The sequence below is a fragment of the Eretmochelys imbricata genome, chromosome 14, assembly GCF_965152235.1.
Source record: "Eretmochelys imbricata isolate rEreImb1 chromosome 14, rEreImb1.hap1, whole genome shotgun sequence".
In the NCBI taxonomy this organism is placed as follows: Eukaryota; Metazoa; Chordata; order Testudines; family Cheloniidae; genus Eretmochelys; species Eretmochelys imbricata.
In genome coordinates this window covers 1,878,875-1,893,979 of record NC_135585.1, presented here as the reverse complement: position 1 = coordinate 1,893,979, position 15,105 = coordinate 1,878,875, and the positions used below count along the sequence as shown (strand labels likewise).

General features: G+C 50.6%; 1 protein-coding gene across 1 annotated transcript in view; it reads right to left on the bottom strand.

Annotated features, from left to right (window-relative positions):
- Nucleotides 1-14,842: 14,842 nt before the first annotated feature.
- The window catches only part of ENPP7 (ectonucleotide pyrophosphatase/phosphodiesterase 7), a 51,606-nt gene continuing 51,343 nt past the window's right edge, over nt 14,843-15,105 (bottom strand). Inside the window, exon 10 of the mRNA XM_077833994.1 lies at nt 14,843-14,964. Coding sequence (XP_077690120.1) covers nt 14,843-14,964 — 122 coding nt within the window. The remainder of the gene's footprint in view (nt 14,965-15,105) is intronic.

The window sequence follows — 15,105 nt, the reverse complement described above, 5'->3', positions numbered from 1 at the left end:
ATGAGCTACAAGAATGACTAAATGATTAGAAAACTCTTCTTCAGGTCAGCTCTGTGTAAGGTTGAAAACTTATCTCTCTCACCAACAGAAGTTGGTCCAATAAAAGATATTACCTTACCCAGGTTGTCTCTCTATTGTCTGGGACCAACCCGGCTACAACACTGCATTTAATAGATTATGGACCAGATTCTTATTTCAGTTACACCAGTGCAGATGAAAAAAACAATGAGGAATCCTTGTGGCACCTTAGAGACTAACAAATTTAGCTCACGAAAGCTTATGCCCAAATAAATTTGTTAATCTCTAAGGTGCCACAAGGACTCCTCCTTGTTTTTTCTGATACAGACTAACACTGCTACCCTAACTGTCTGAAACCTGTCACAGTCAGATGGAGTTATTCTGGATTTACAACAGTGTAGATGAGATCAGACTGACCATATGTGTACTGTTTTCTCCCAAACACAGAACATGCCATATCCATAAGGCTATTTTCCGTTTAAGGCATTTTTTGGAGCATAGAGCAGTTAGCTCTGAGACTAGAATCTAACATGATCAGGATCAGAATTCTTGGAGAATCCCTGAAAGCAGGAAAAGGAAAACCATCATCTTTATTTATGTGCTGTGGTTTGTGGGCAGATTCTGAAGCTCTCTGTTCTTATAACAATAATATGTAATTCTCCTGCTTTGAATGTTATCACATTTTTTTGGTATTTGGTTTTTACAAATTATTTAATTTGTTAAGGTTAAGACAGCTCAAAAGAGCAGCCAGAAGCATGTTGGTATCCAACATACGATGCATGAACAGAGAGGGTCCAAAATCTAATAGAATTCATTTCTTTTTTGTTCCTTTCGTAAAGTAGTAAAGTAAGATGCATGGGCAATGCATCTTAGTATTTACCAATATGCAGAGGGAAAGAGCTCATACCCCTGCATGCATGGGCTATGTGCTGGCACTGTGTAGTCTTCACACTGGAATATTATACATCAGCTCCAGTGAAAAGCCAATCTGAATACTCAAGAGTGAGGAATGCATAGAAGTATAACAGCCTCCACCTGGGTGGCAGGCAATGTGAAAAATCCAGTCCTGGGACTACACACATACTCTTCGCCTTGCAAGGACTCTTTCCCTCTAATCTCAGTTATCTGTCTCTGTATTTGTACTGCACTCACCAGTGGAGTTTCTGAGCACTTCACAAGTATGTTAAGGTAGAAATAACAATCTTTTCTTTTGTCCTTCCCCTGTCGGAGAAAAGGCATGTTTGCATGCAGGTGTTTTGTTTGCTTATGTTTGCGAGTGTGTTTATTGAGACAAAGCTAACTCAAAGAGATGAGTTTTGCATTTAGTTCTGAACATGAGTGGAAGATCTGTGGTTTATCTTATCTCTTTCTGGGAGCGAAGGAGAGCACCCTGGGCTTGGGGGCTGACATCCAGATACCGAGACCTTTTTGTTCGCTATCTCAGCTTTATCCCTCATGTCCAAAACGATGCCATCACTACAGGAATAACATACATCTCTATAATGCCTTTCACTCCAAAGTGCTTTACAGTTTTATCTGGCACTCTGCTCAGTCTCGGCATGGGGATTATTTTACCCATCTCTGGAGCGAAGTGCTGGCTCCTGGGCTGCTCTGTGTTCTTTCCTGAACTGAAGAGTTCTTCTGTGGCTTGAGAAGGGTTGGGACCAGATTCCCTGAGTCCGAAACTCCCTGCAGCCAGGCTGACATCTGTATATTATAGTTCTAGTTATTTTAGGGACTTGAGAAATCTCTTCTATGTTAATTTGCACAGTGATTACGCTACACTCCATTGTGTCCACCCGTGCATCCCAGTGACACTGCTGGTCAGTTTGCCCAGCCTGGAAGCCAAAATGGTGATGGCTGAAGGCAGTGGCTATTTTATCAATCTACTTTCTATACAAGAGATTGCATGGAGGCCAGAGGGTTGTGGAGAGGACAGGGGGCCCTTCCCTGTGTTTCCAGCTGGAGGCCATAAAGAATCGCAGTGTCGATAACTCTCATGAGTTTATCATAAGGTTTGTGATATTTGGTGTTTTCTCTTAAAGCCCCAGCTCCTAGAGTCCTATGATTAGAAAAGAATCTCAGCTTCCAGAAAAAAGAACAAGAAGTTTCTAGCCCTCATGATTGCAAAGCCTGAAAAGATGCCCCATGCCCCAAAAGGCTCATCAAAAGAATCCAACATTTATTATTATATTTTAAAATCTCAGCTTTGGGAGTGGGGCTGACTCTCAGTTTCGGAATGCTTGAGGCAGTATAACTTGCATGCTGGCAATATAAGTCTCTGCCCTTTCTGGACACTTGGAGTTTCCATTCAGCATTGTAATGGTTTCCCCTTGGAAATTAGCCACTTGAGGTTCAAAACAAGTCTTTTTAACGTGAGAAAAGTCAGAAATTGTCTGAGAGAACCCTTCCCCACATCTTTCCCACTGGGCTGTTACCTCCAGCTCCCTCAGGTATCTGGGGAAAATACATGGAGGACGGAATCAAATATAGTCATAATGCATGTGGATGTTTTTCCAGCTGAACAGAGGAAGCACAGCAGAGAATTAAGGTCCATGCACAGTTGAATGTTGGCCTTCCTGTCGAGACAGTCAAAGGGTCCAACTGCAGTGGTAGTGGTGGGTTTTGTGCTGTAGGAATGGGACAGAGATCACCAAACTCATGTCACACAGGCCACCAATACTAATGCCTTTCCATCTCCTCTGCCCTTGTCAGGCCCGGAAACGGAGACCTACAGGAGAAAGGCTCAGCACCTTGCTGCCAAACTCTGGAACTCCCCAGCAGGCCTTGGGACATGGGTTGTAGCTGTGGTTTCCTTAGGAGTTCAATGCTGTTTTATACATTTGTGAGAAACTTTGAAAAATGTTGTTAATGACTGGCCTGTCACATTCCCCAGCTCCAGCAGAGCAAAGTGACAGTAAAGCCAATAAACTCAGCAGTCACTGAGAGAACTTTTGGCATCTTAAAAATGAGATTCAGACTCCTTGACTAATCCAGTGGAACATAATTTTATAGCCCTTCCCAAGTATGTCAGCAATCCCTGGAATGTTGTGTATCATGCTCCATGGCCGTAACGCAGGCCAATTATCTTATGGCTGGGCCAACGTGCATTTAGTGTCAGATGAAATCAATGTCTCTGAAGATCAGAACCTTCCTTGTGGAATTAATGACACTTCTCCTGGAGAGAGAGGAATACAGAGTAGACTTAACAAGCAAGGCCTGTTTAAACTAATTAAATAGTCTGAGTGGCAGCTTTGTTGGGAAGATATGTTTTACACAGAACAACTTTACCCTGAGTGGAATGGCAATTGGAACACTGACAGGTTTCAGGGGGTAGCCGTGTTAGTCTGTATCAGTAAAAACAACGAGGAGTCCTTGTGGCATCTTAGAAACTAGCAAATTTAGTTGGGTATAAGCTTTCATGGGCTAGAACCCACTTCATCGGATTGGAACATTGTGAAGCAGTAAAACAGTGTGGGATTTTGCCCTACTTCATCCTATCTCCAGCCTCAATGCTGGATCCTATTGTAGTGCCCACAAATTAAAGCTGCAATTAAATTTTCAGCACTAAATGTTTAATAAGTTAATTTCATTTGTTACTTTATTTCTCAGCACCAGTACAGGTGGGAGACTCTCCTCTCCTTGCACCCTGTTACTTCATCAGGGTGACAAAATATTTTTTAGCTGATGAGTGGAGGGAAGAAACTCAAATTTACTTGTTTGCAACATAACCAGCTTTTGGAAGGGGGGAAAACCTGTGGGAACAGACAGCTGTAAGATGGGGGAAAGGGTCCTGCACACTGACAACCGCTGGGATTGAGGTAAGGTCATAAACGCTCTAGGATGGGGGAGAAGGAAATCTTACAGCACATACATGATTTTATGTTGATGTACTATCTGTTCCTGACAGCCCCCCCCCCACCCCCCAAATATGCTTGGCCCTATACAGAAACAAGAGAAGGCTCTGTTCCTGCCTAGAGAGCTTACACTTTGGAAAAACCCAGCATGCAGACAGACATGATAGAGGGGAAAGTGGTACAACAAAGAAGTCAGGTTGGCAAGTGTGACAGGTTGTTGGCCCCACACAAGAATAGAAAGGGTTAACCTCAGCAGGGAGCAGAGGAGGTGAGACCTCAGAGAGGCTGTGTGAGGCACAGCCTATCAGAGAGAGGCTGCAAGGAGCAGCCAATCAGGGCCCAGCAGGCTCCCATAAAAGGAGCTGCAGAGCAAAGCAGAAGTCAGTTTCTGTGGGAGCTGAAGGAGCTAGGACTGAGTCTCTAGCAGGCTGAGGGTCCTGTGGCACCGTGGACAGAGAATTTGCTGGCAGGGATTGGGGGAGTGAGAGGGAGCTCCTGGCTGTTAGGACTGACAGGCTGAGGCCCTGAGGAAAGGGTGAAGAAGGTGCTGGGGCCCATGGGGAAGTGGCCTAGGGAAATGCAATGAGCTGTTGGATGGGCCTGTGTGTCTCCCCCTCCCCCTCCCCACAACTCATCACTGGGGAAGTGGCTGGACAGTTGGATTGCAGTATTGCCCCCTGGAAGGGGGGAGCACAGATGGTGATGCAGCCACACCCCCTGACCACCACCCCAAACTCCCCTGCCCCCTTACCGCGCTGCCCAGAGCACCGGTGGCTGACGGCCCTACAGCCAAGCCACCCAGCTGGAGCCAGCTGGCCCCCATGCCGCACGGGGCACCGGGTCAGGCTGCCAGCCCCCGTGCTGCATAGGGCATTGCGCCTGCTGTGCAGTGAGCTGAGGCTGTGGGGGAGGGGGAACAGCAGGGGAGGGGCCAGGGGCGAGCCTCCTGGGCCGGGAGCTCAGGGGCTGGGCAGGAGGGTCCCACGGGCCGGATGTGGCCCACGGGCCATTATTTGCCCACCTCTGCTTTAAAGAGTGTGTCAGCCCTTCAGTGGGCCCTTCCCACCTTTCCGTCTCTTACTGCAGAACGTAACAGAGCAGCAATGTCCATACATAGCTAGGCCTTGTGTGTTTGTATACAACTAGTAAACGTGGTTATTTGAACCCCAAGGGTGTCTGGGGGACGTCCTTCTATTTGTAATCTTATGGAAAGAACAGGGAATCCACAGGATGCATCTTTTAACTCCTCCCTCGATTCTGTTCCTAAATTCAAGTGTGGACTTCAGCTTATGGCATCTGCCCTCCCCCTGGTTTTCACATTGAGATCTACTCTCAGTGGTGCTGGAAGCTGGGGGGCTGGGGGTACTGCCACACCCCTGGATTGAAGTAGTAATAACACCAAATACATGGTTTCCATCATCCGCACCCCCCACTATAAAAACTGTTCCAGCCCCCCGTCTCATCTCCTCTGATCACTGTTGTTACTGTTATGGTAGGGGCTAGGGATCAACCAAGAACAGGGCCCCCTTGTGCTAGAGTACTGGCCGGTCCCTGCCCCAAACACCTTTCCAGCTACACGGACTGGACCGCTGCAGCATGCGGGGACAGGGTAGAGCACGTACTATGCTAGTGCCAGGATTTCCCCCCTCCTTGTCACCGCAAGCATTTAGTTCCCATGGGAGTTAACGGGTGGGCGTGGAGTGGCACAGAAAGCACACGCTTCAGCACGGCAAATGTGTGCAAGGAACTTGTTGCTATTGCCATGGATCCTGGTCTCCTCTTCTGCCCAGACGTTTGTTTTCAATAACACGGTGAGGGGCAAACTGGCATTTGGAATGAATGCCCACTCACACGGTGAAGATGCTTTGGCCTGGCATGGAAGGGGGGAGCATTGACAGCTGCCTCCATGGCGGAGAGTCCATTCTATCCTTTCTGTATGTCGAATGAGTCAGGATTTTTGAGTAATCATCAGGTTAAAAACAATGGGATCCTAAGAGACGCGGGGCACCCGCAATAGCCTCCACTTCAAAGGGAGCTGCAAGTGCTCAGCTGCTCTCAGGATCAATCCCTGTGCTCGTTCTGCATGAGGTGAGATGCCATGGCAGCCATGTTTGTTGTGGGCATAAGGTGACGCCTCTTTTCAAGGAACCAGCCAATCAGAATGCATGGATTTGCATACTGCATTGTCCCTGAAACCCGCACTGCAGCTGTGATTGTGAAAGTTTAGTTTCCATGGCTCCAATGGCCAGAGCCCCTGGCATGTCTATAACTATGCAGCGCCTTGAGCTCAGACGGGCAGAGACCATGTCTCACCCTAGGGGCACTTGGAGCATGTCCCCAGGCTGGTCACTCTAGCAGGCAGCTATTCTGTGCACAGCAGAAGTTTCCCTGCAATATGGATATTTTTGTTATTACATTTCCGTCTTGGAGTGGTTTAGACCCCTGGGCAGCAAACATCTTCTCAGCACAAGAGAGAAAGAAAGCAAATGGAGTGGAAATGCATAGCAAACTGGGATGCAATACCCAACAGGTCTCTCCCTGCTGTGTGACTCTTGCCCCCCCCCCCGCCTCCCCCACTTTGAAGAGGGAAGGGCAAATGGGGAACAAATTACTCTGTGATAGGAAGGCTGGTGGAAAAACAAGACTCTCCAAAATTCCCAGTTGAATCAGGAATCTTAGCTGAGCCCACTGGGCTGCTGACACAGCCAGGCCTGCTGAGGACTCTGCACATTAGCCCAATGGAGTTTCACGCTCTCCAGCATGTCCAGTCAGGTTTTTGTGCTTGTCTGTTAAATGCTTTAGCTGAAGTGTCACTTAACAAAACCATAAACTACATGAGATCCAGCGTGGAATGAGGGGCCAGGCGAGTTGCCACAGCCCAGGCTGACAGCAGCTCTGGAGAAAGCCGCATTTCTCAAATGTGGCCACCAGAGGCTTTTCTTGCAGCCACAGCCTCCTGGGTAGTGATTGGAGAGGAGGAGCAGTGGACCCTCTCCCGGGGCTGCCAGAAGGGGTTGGGTCCTGTCCCCCTCTGGACCCAGAAATGCCAAAGGAGCAAGCAGTCGGTGTGAGTTCCCCACTTCCCTGAGGGTGGTGGGGATCAGGCTTCTGCCCTGGGGTGGCGGACAGAAGGCTCCAGCCTTGGGGCTTCATGCTCCAGCTGTGCGGTGGCAGGTTCTGTCCCGAAGCCCTGGGCTCACAACTGTCCCCATTGCCCGTGGCTGCTGCTGCTGCCTTGTCTGGCCCCCCATCCATCGCCCCTGGCCCCCACTGCTTCCTTATCTACCTCCCCATCCAGGGCTTAATTTGTCCCCCAGCTTGCCGGGGCTGAGTAAATCTGCTGTGAAAAGTGATACTTGTATGTTTGTTAATATCACTTTTCACTGCCTCCTTGCTAGCTAGCAAGTCTTATTCTGGTGATCATTTTTCACAAACATAAATATCGCTTTTCACAGCAGCAGACTTACTAGCTAGCAAGTCTAAAAAAAAAAACAAACCAAAAAAAGCAAAAGAAACAACACAAGACAAGAACATGCAAAGGACCTCGTTTTTTGTTTCTAGTCTGTTTAGGTCCAGTAAAGAATAGAGACAGCCGTATGTTGTTGAGTTTGCCAAAAGAATAAAATAAATGATGACGATTTGGACATGTGTGAGTGCACATTTATTTGTTTTTCCTAAAGTTAATTAAGTATCTCAGGAAAAATTGTCAGAGCGGCCACCAGCAAGAGTTGGTGGCCACTCTCTGAGGCCATGAAAAGAATAGTTGAGAACACCCCTCTGGTGTAAAGTGTCACAATGCCATTGACATCAGTGGACTCTCGAAGCTATGTGAACCAGCTGTGGGTCTGCCCATGTCTTCATCTCTGCACTGTGAAATATGCTAGGTTCGCAGTGCACTGCTTCTCAAGCATCTCAGCCCTGGGATGTCCTCAGGAGGGCTGCGCGCAAGCTCTGAAGTTCAGCTTGGATGTGAATATGTCCAGGGCATTGTAGGTTTGTTGCATGTGTTGGTGCAGCCAAAGCCAGGCAGTCTGAATCTGGGTCTCCGTCCACACAGCCTCAAAGGTCAGGAGTAGCAGGATTTCAGATCCTGTCTGGTTTAGCTCCGTTTAAAGCTGCTGCATTTCATTTGTTACTGACTAGCATTGGGAGCACAGGGAATGCCTTCCAATGGAAATCCATCCTTTCAATCTCAAACACGAGAGCAGCTTATTACCGACAACCCAGCATTATCACCCAAGAACCCAAGGTAACTCCGAGTTCCATAGCAACCAAACCTACAAGTTTTAACATTCAGGGAAAAGTTCCTGGATGTGGTTTTATTATAAGTTTCTCCCCTGCCTTCTGACCCTGCAGCGGCTTCCTGCAGGGTTTGAAACCTTGTCCCAGTTGTTGACATCAGCACAGCTTGGGAGCCATCGCCTGTCTGCAAACAGTATTGCAGCACATTTGAAGGGCTGCAGCGCAACCCACACCAGCGTGTCTCTGAGCATGGAACCCCATGCAGCAGAAATCCTTGGCACCCCACATGGGTTTCCCCAGCTGGGCCTTGTTTGGCCCTGCTTATAGCACCCCCCCACCTTCCCCAAGCTGCTGCAGCTTAATGCATTTCTTTTCCCCTCCAATCCCTGTATTCTTATTTATTATCCCTTTATTTATTATCAAGTTGCATCCGATGAAGTGGGCTGTAGCCCACAAAAGCTTATGCTCAGATTTGTTAGTCTCTAAGGTGCCACAAGCACTCCTTGTCCTTTATTCTTCCAGTCTCTTTCCAGAGGGATCTGTTCTGCTGGAAGGTATTAATGGCAGCCATCAATCACAGACCTGGTGACAAATTGATGGGTGCACTAACCAACTTCATTTAGGCTAAATGAGGAGCAGTTAGATGCCCCTTCGTTTAGTGATAGTTAAACAATACAAGCCATTGCCCACAGCATGGACCAGCATAGCAAGGCCTGGGTAGACACTTAGCCATGTAACCCGAGGGGTTTTCCTCGAAACTCATTGCAAATGCAAGTGATGGCGCATTTATTTACTTGCATGCAGCTGTATGTATCTGTGGGAAACCAGAAGGCGGGGAGAAAGCAAGTTGAGGAGGAGAGAAGCAGGGTAAGGGTGGCCCTGGGAGGAAGCCAACAGAGAAACATCTCATGTCTGAGGCTCTGGGTTCCACTCACTCTTCAACCATAAGGGTCTCTGCCTTCAGGGTCTGTCTGGTAAACTTGAGGGTTCCCTTGCAAAGTCCCTATCACCTTGTCTAAGTTTCCAATCCCACTTCGAATGGGCAAAAAGGAAACTTGTTTGAAAAGTATTTAGAAAATCAGGAAGTTGGTCACTATAAGAAGCTGCCCATATGAGCAGGGCCCTTCCGTTTTCATGGCCGTGAAAAACATGTCACAGACCCCGGAATAAGCCTTGTCCTTTGAAATCTGATCTCCCCAAAATCAGCCGGGCTGGGAGGGACAGGACTTGTCCTTCCCCTGTGTGGCTGTTATGGGGAGAGATCAGACCCACCTCCATAGGCAGCGCAGAAGAGAGGGTGGTGAACCCACACTTTTGTGCTGCAACAGCCCCAGAGCTGGGCTCTGGACTGCTGCCCCTCCCCCACCACCACCTCGCAGCTCCTGCGTGGGTCCTAGTTCCGGGGCTTCCTGCCGGGGCTTGGGGTGCTTGAGCTCTGGAGCTTCTGCTCCCTCTCCCCATGGGCTCCTGCCTGGGGGGGCTGCTCCCCTCCTGTGGTTCCCGCTGGGACTGGGGGCCACCTAGGGTCCATCCAAGGCTTGGGGCTTCCACCTCCTGCAGCTCCTGCCTGGGCTCAGGGACCTGGTCTGGGGGCTGCCACCTCTCCACTGCTCCAGGTCCTGCAGCTGCCTCCTGCCCGGCTCTGGGCTCCCCTCCCCAGGCTCCTGCCAGGGCTCCGGATACCGATGCCTGAGCTCCAGGGCTGCAACTGCCAGCCCCTCTTGGCTTCTGCCTGGGCTCCGGGTGCTCAAGCTTGGGGATGCTGCCTCCCCATATGGCTCATTCCATGGCTGGGAGTCCCTGGGCTCCAGCCTGAACTCAGGGCCTCCACTCCCTGTGGCTCCTGCTCACGCTCAGGGCCCTGCCACCCATCACACCTCTAGCCCTCGTAGCTCCTGCCCGGCTCAGGGGCACCTGTTGTCCCTGATGGCTCCTGCTTGGGCTCTGGGCCATCCAGCCTTGGGGCTTCTGTGCCCCCTCCCGCCCCCCCCATCCCAGCTCCTGCCAGGGCTCAGGGCTTCCACACTGTGGCTCCTGCTATGGCTGGGGCACCCATAGGCCCAAGGGTTAATCCACCACTGACCCTGACTTGCAGCTAGGAGCCCCTGGCTGGGGCGCTCCTGGCAGCACTGGGGAGATCGGATGCACCTCCAGGAGCTTCCTCTGGTGGGCTCTGAAGGCAGCACAGAAGTGAGTACGGCAAATCCTGCAACCCCCCTACAACAGCTTTGGGACACCCCTCCCCGCACAATCCCCTTTTGGATCAGGACCCCCATGGTAACAACACTTGACATTTCAGATGTAAATGTGAAATTGACGAACGTTAAGATCCTGTGGCCGTGAAACTGACGCAAGTGAAGGGAGAACTTGGTAGGGCCCAGCCCTACAGAGGAGATGGGAAGCTTGGCATGCACACCCATGTGGCCACGGCCCATACTAACATTCCCTACTCTGTGCTCCCCTCATTCCTCGTCTCTTTCCCACTCCAGACAGCTAAATTAGCCATATACACCACCGCGACCAGCTAGCATGGACTACATTACACACACACCCCCCCACACACCCCCAACTGCCACGCAACACTTCCACTCTGGAATCCCAGCAGACCAAGGCTCAGGACACCTGGGTTATATTCCTAGCTTTGCCACTAACTAACTGTGTGTGTGACCATGAGTCCGTCAAATCGCTTTTCCATGCCTCAGTTTCCCTATATATGTCAAACGGTGCTGATAATACTGTCCTGTGCAAAGCGGGAGAGTGACATTACTGTAGAAGCTGCTAAACTGTGTTATCACTATTTGGTTTTAATATTTGTAGTATTCTTGGCTCTGGCCCACGTTGCTCCCCCAGCAGGAACCTCCGCGGCATTTGCATAACGGGCTATTTCCATTCCGCAGTGCAAGCCCGCCCCCAGCACACTTTCTTCCTGTTGTGTGCGTCGCTGGCTTCACCCTGTTCGTGGGTGAAACCAACAGAGTGAAAGCAGCTCCGCCGGTCGCTATGGCAACAGATGTTCATCAAGCCCCTGAACTGAGGCAGGGGCTAGGGAGAGGCAGTTTAGCGTCTGGGCTGGGGCTTGGTGCAGCTGCTATGCAGCCAGCAATGCCACCGCTGGGGGTGCAGGGAAAGGGTGCGAGGTTTTCAAAATGCAGCAGAGATGTCCGGCTCCCTGTCTCCCCAGCCCGGCGACCCTGGTGATGGCGCAAGGAAGTGTGGTTTCCCAGAGGGGCTGTTCGTACTGAAGGTACCTCAACTGCGTGACACTAAGAAGTTTGTGACGGCTGCTGCTGGCAGGAGTGACGGAGCACGAGCGCCAGCCGGCATGTGTCCAGCATGGCCCTGTGCACTGGAACCTCTCTTGTTAAGAGCAGGGAAGTCTGCCAGTTCTCTGGGCTATCCCTGTTTCTCTCAGACCATTGGTTCCTGCCAGAGCCCATGAGAAGGCATCATGGTTTGGCAGGCCCAGTATGCACCCTTCTGGCCCTTCCACCTCTGCTGAACAGTCGCTGGGCCTGACTCCCTTTGGCTGATGCAAAGGGGTCCCAAGACCAGTATATGACACTCTTCCCTCTGCCATGAGCACTCCCAGGGCAGTGAGCCCCCACCTTCCAGTGCAGAGCTACCCCACTTCCCCAGCAGCCCTAGGTGCATGGGGCACACTGTGGCAGGGCAGACATGTGCCATGGCCATTCTCCACTCCTGCAAAGCCCCACAAGAGCCACCAAAGCAGGAGTGCGATTTAGGGGAGCTGTAAGAGCTGCCCTAACCTGCATGGATTTCTGCAGCTTCTGACTGTGAGGGGCAAACTTCCTCCCATCTGTCAAATTGTCCCTCCATAGAGCCGTGCCTGGGGTCTGGCTGGTAATGGATATAGTCATAGCTCAGATTCCCTACAAGCTTTCCAAGCCAATACTGCAAATTATCCTGGAATCACTTTGATTGCTCCCAAAATGCAGTCACTTCTTGGGTGGAATACAGCAACTGTTGATCAGCAACACCCCTCCCAATTTTAGGACAGAAAGCAAAGACCAGCTGACAAGCTTCCTGGTGATCTACATAAGGGGTTTCACCAGAATAGCCTTGCTGATGCAGTTATAATGGTCTGAATTTCCTTAACGATGACAGGGCTGTAGAAGAATCCTGCTGGAACCAATCTGGCCTGTAGCATGTGCTGGGAGGAAAATGGGGCAAAAACATGATATGTGCTCTGAGGGAGAGACAGAAGAAGAGATCTGAGGCTGTGAAAAAGATAATCAGTGGAGAGTGCAGGGGCAGAGGCTGATGGGGAAGGACACACACCTGTCTGCATTGCCAAAGAGAAGAATCTTGGGGTGCACCACCCAGGCCATCTGCAGCCCCAGGACTTTGTTGCTTCCTGCAGATTCTTCAGCTCTTTGGCAGTTCTCCGGCCACTGGGAATGCGGAAGGCAGGAGATTTCCCCCCACTTCAGTAAACTCCTTTCTCTTCCCTGAAAGGCAGGTCACGCAGAAATTAGGCCTCTGGGCTTGTGTTTATTGCTCCTTCATCTGGCTTCTGACTGAGCCAATGCACCAAACAACAAAGCTGAGTCCAGGAGTTAAGGAAGAACCCCCTCCAGTGCTGGCACAAAAATTACCTTCATTATCTTCCTTGTCATCTCAGCAGATGGCCTCAGGTGCAAGAGTCCAAGAGTCCAAAACAATTTCTAGGAGGGAAGGACTCCGACCACGACGGGGGAGGTTTGGGGTGGTATTTGCCTGGGCACCGAGAAGGAAAGGTGCCGGAAATGTAGCTGCAGTGTAAATATGGTGACTACAGTAGCGTCAACCTCAGGTATCTGGGAATCGAGCCTCAGAGTCAGGAGAGTGTCTCAAACATCATGAGATTTAAAAAAAAAATCGTCACAGGCTGGCTGGCCCTGTAAGGCGAAAGTCCGCTCGGCCTTGCCTGTGACCTACTAGTAAGCCCCAGCTGATGGTGATATGGCAGTGATAACTAGCCATCCCAGCTGCCGGGAATCGGAAGGGCCCTTAACCAGAGCTGGGAGTGCAGCCTAGAAGGAAGGACTGCAGAGAAGGTAGGTTTCTCCTGCAGGGTCAGACTCCGGAGAGGGCTACCAAGGCTATTTCAGGGGCTGCTGAGAAGGGTGGAAGAATTATTATTTGGAGGTTTAGCTTGTGCTGTCAGTTGCCCCTGTTATTCCCCAGACGGGGACTGAACTTCATGTGACAGGGTCACAGGGCTGAGCCCAGGAAGGCCAGGTGAGAGGCAGGTGGCCTATGGGAGGTGCCAGAGACAAGGGCCTCTTGTGGCATTGCACTCCGACGTAAGGGGTGCCCTGGATGATGAGTACACTACCTGACAAATGCATTCTGGGGCCTTTTTATTTGTTGTCGGGCTTTTGAGCCTTTCAGGGTCACAGTTACGCTCCTCCGCAAGCATCCATGGGCTTTCGGTGTTCAGCACTTCCGTTTAGCGGCCACACTGCTTCATGTTCCTTCACTGTCCCGCATCCGCGTGGGGCCTGATGCGTGTCCCCCCGAAGGCCTGAGGCAGGGAGCTGGAGAGACGTGGCCAGAGCCAGACAGCATGTCCCTGTCGTGATGCCCGTTCAATAAATAATAAAGTCCAGGAGCTAGGAAAGGGGTGGCTCTCTGTGTTATGACTGTAGCTCGGGCAGATAGTTCTGTCGCTCGGGGCTGTGTCAGAGAGGGCTGCTCTGGAGCCCTGCGTGGGACTATTTTTTAAATCCCACTCCCAGCGCGACCTGCAATACCCACCCCACCCACTCCTACATTGTTTCTTGCATTTTTATCCTGCTCCCAGCTGTAAAAACCTTAGAGCCCACAAGAGAGACAGATTTTTCCCATGCTACTCAAAAAAACAAAACCGGCGGGTTATACAAATGGAATTCAGACGTAATTTTACCACTAAAAGAATAAAACAAATCTTGCTTAAACCATTGAGTGTTTTCCCACAAATTACTTCAGTCTGAGGTTTTTTTGCCCAGCCAGTCCCACGCACAATAAAGTACATTTTACCCAGCCCCCTATTATTGCGGCAGGCCTTGCACGATCCCAGTCCCGCTGCAGGTCTCTGACTTGCTCGACATCCTGCAGTGAAACCGGGATTGGCTGTCTTCTCAAGATGTTCTTCCCCAGCTCTATGCACAGGGCTTTTCTTCCAGGGCCATGGGGGACTCACTGTAACTGCCAAAAGATGAAAATACAACAGCACTTTTACTTATTGCATGCCATGCAGAGACTGTGGCATGCAGCTCTGGAGTTGGGAATATCTGGGCTCAAAGAGTGTGAGATAGAAAATCACCCTTCTGTTAACGTGACCTACAACACACACATTTCCTCCCAGCCCCACTTACACACACCCTGGCTCTGGTCAGGTCTGGCAAGGGAGTCTATCTGGGGGCAGGTTCAGCCCTAGCTCCTAAAGAGTGAATGAGCCAGGCAAGAATCTTGGGATGGTGCAACGCTGAGCAGGGCAGTAAACAACCGTGGCAGAAAGTAACAACCTACAGGGCGACTCCACCGAGTGCAGCAACCGGCGATGGCATAGCCAGAGCTTTGCGGAGGGAGGAGAGGACTGGGGAGTTGTCCCTGTTAGAACCAGCTGGTCTATGGCAAAAGGGAGTGAAAGAGCAGGGCACCCAGGGGGCTGGCCAGCCAGCTGTTCCACCGCTTTTCTTGGCATCGTTAGAACGAGCTACTCACCTCTGCATAGCAGGGCATTAGTATATCCCGAGCCAGAGTCCCAGCACCATGGCAATTCCCACCACCAGCTGCAGCTTCTTGGGGCAAGTGGAGAGAGCACCAGATCCTAGAAACTGCTGAGCCACCTGATCAACATCCTCTACAACAAACAGGGCAAGATAAAGAATGAGCTCTCAAAAATGGATACTCTCATAAAAAAACAGCCTTCCACACAAACTTCCTCGTGGCTGGACTTTACTAAAACTAGACAAGCCATTTACAACACACACTTTGCTTCTCT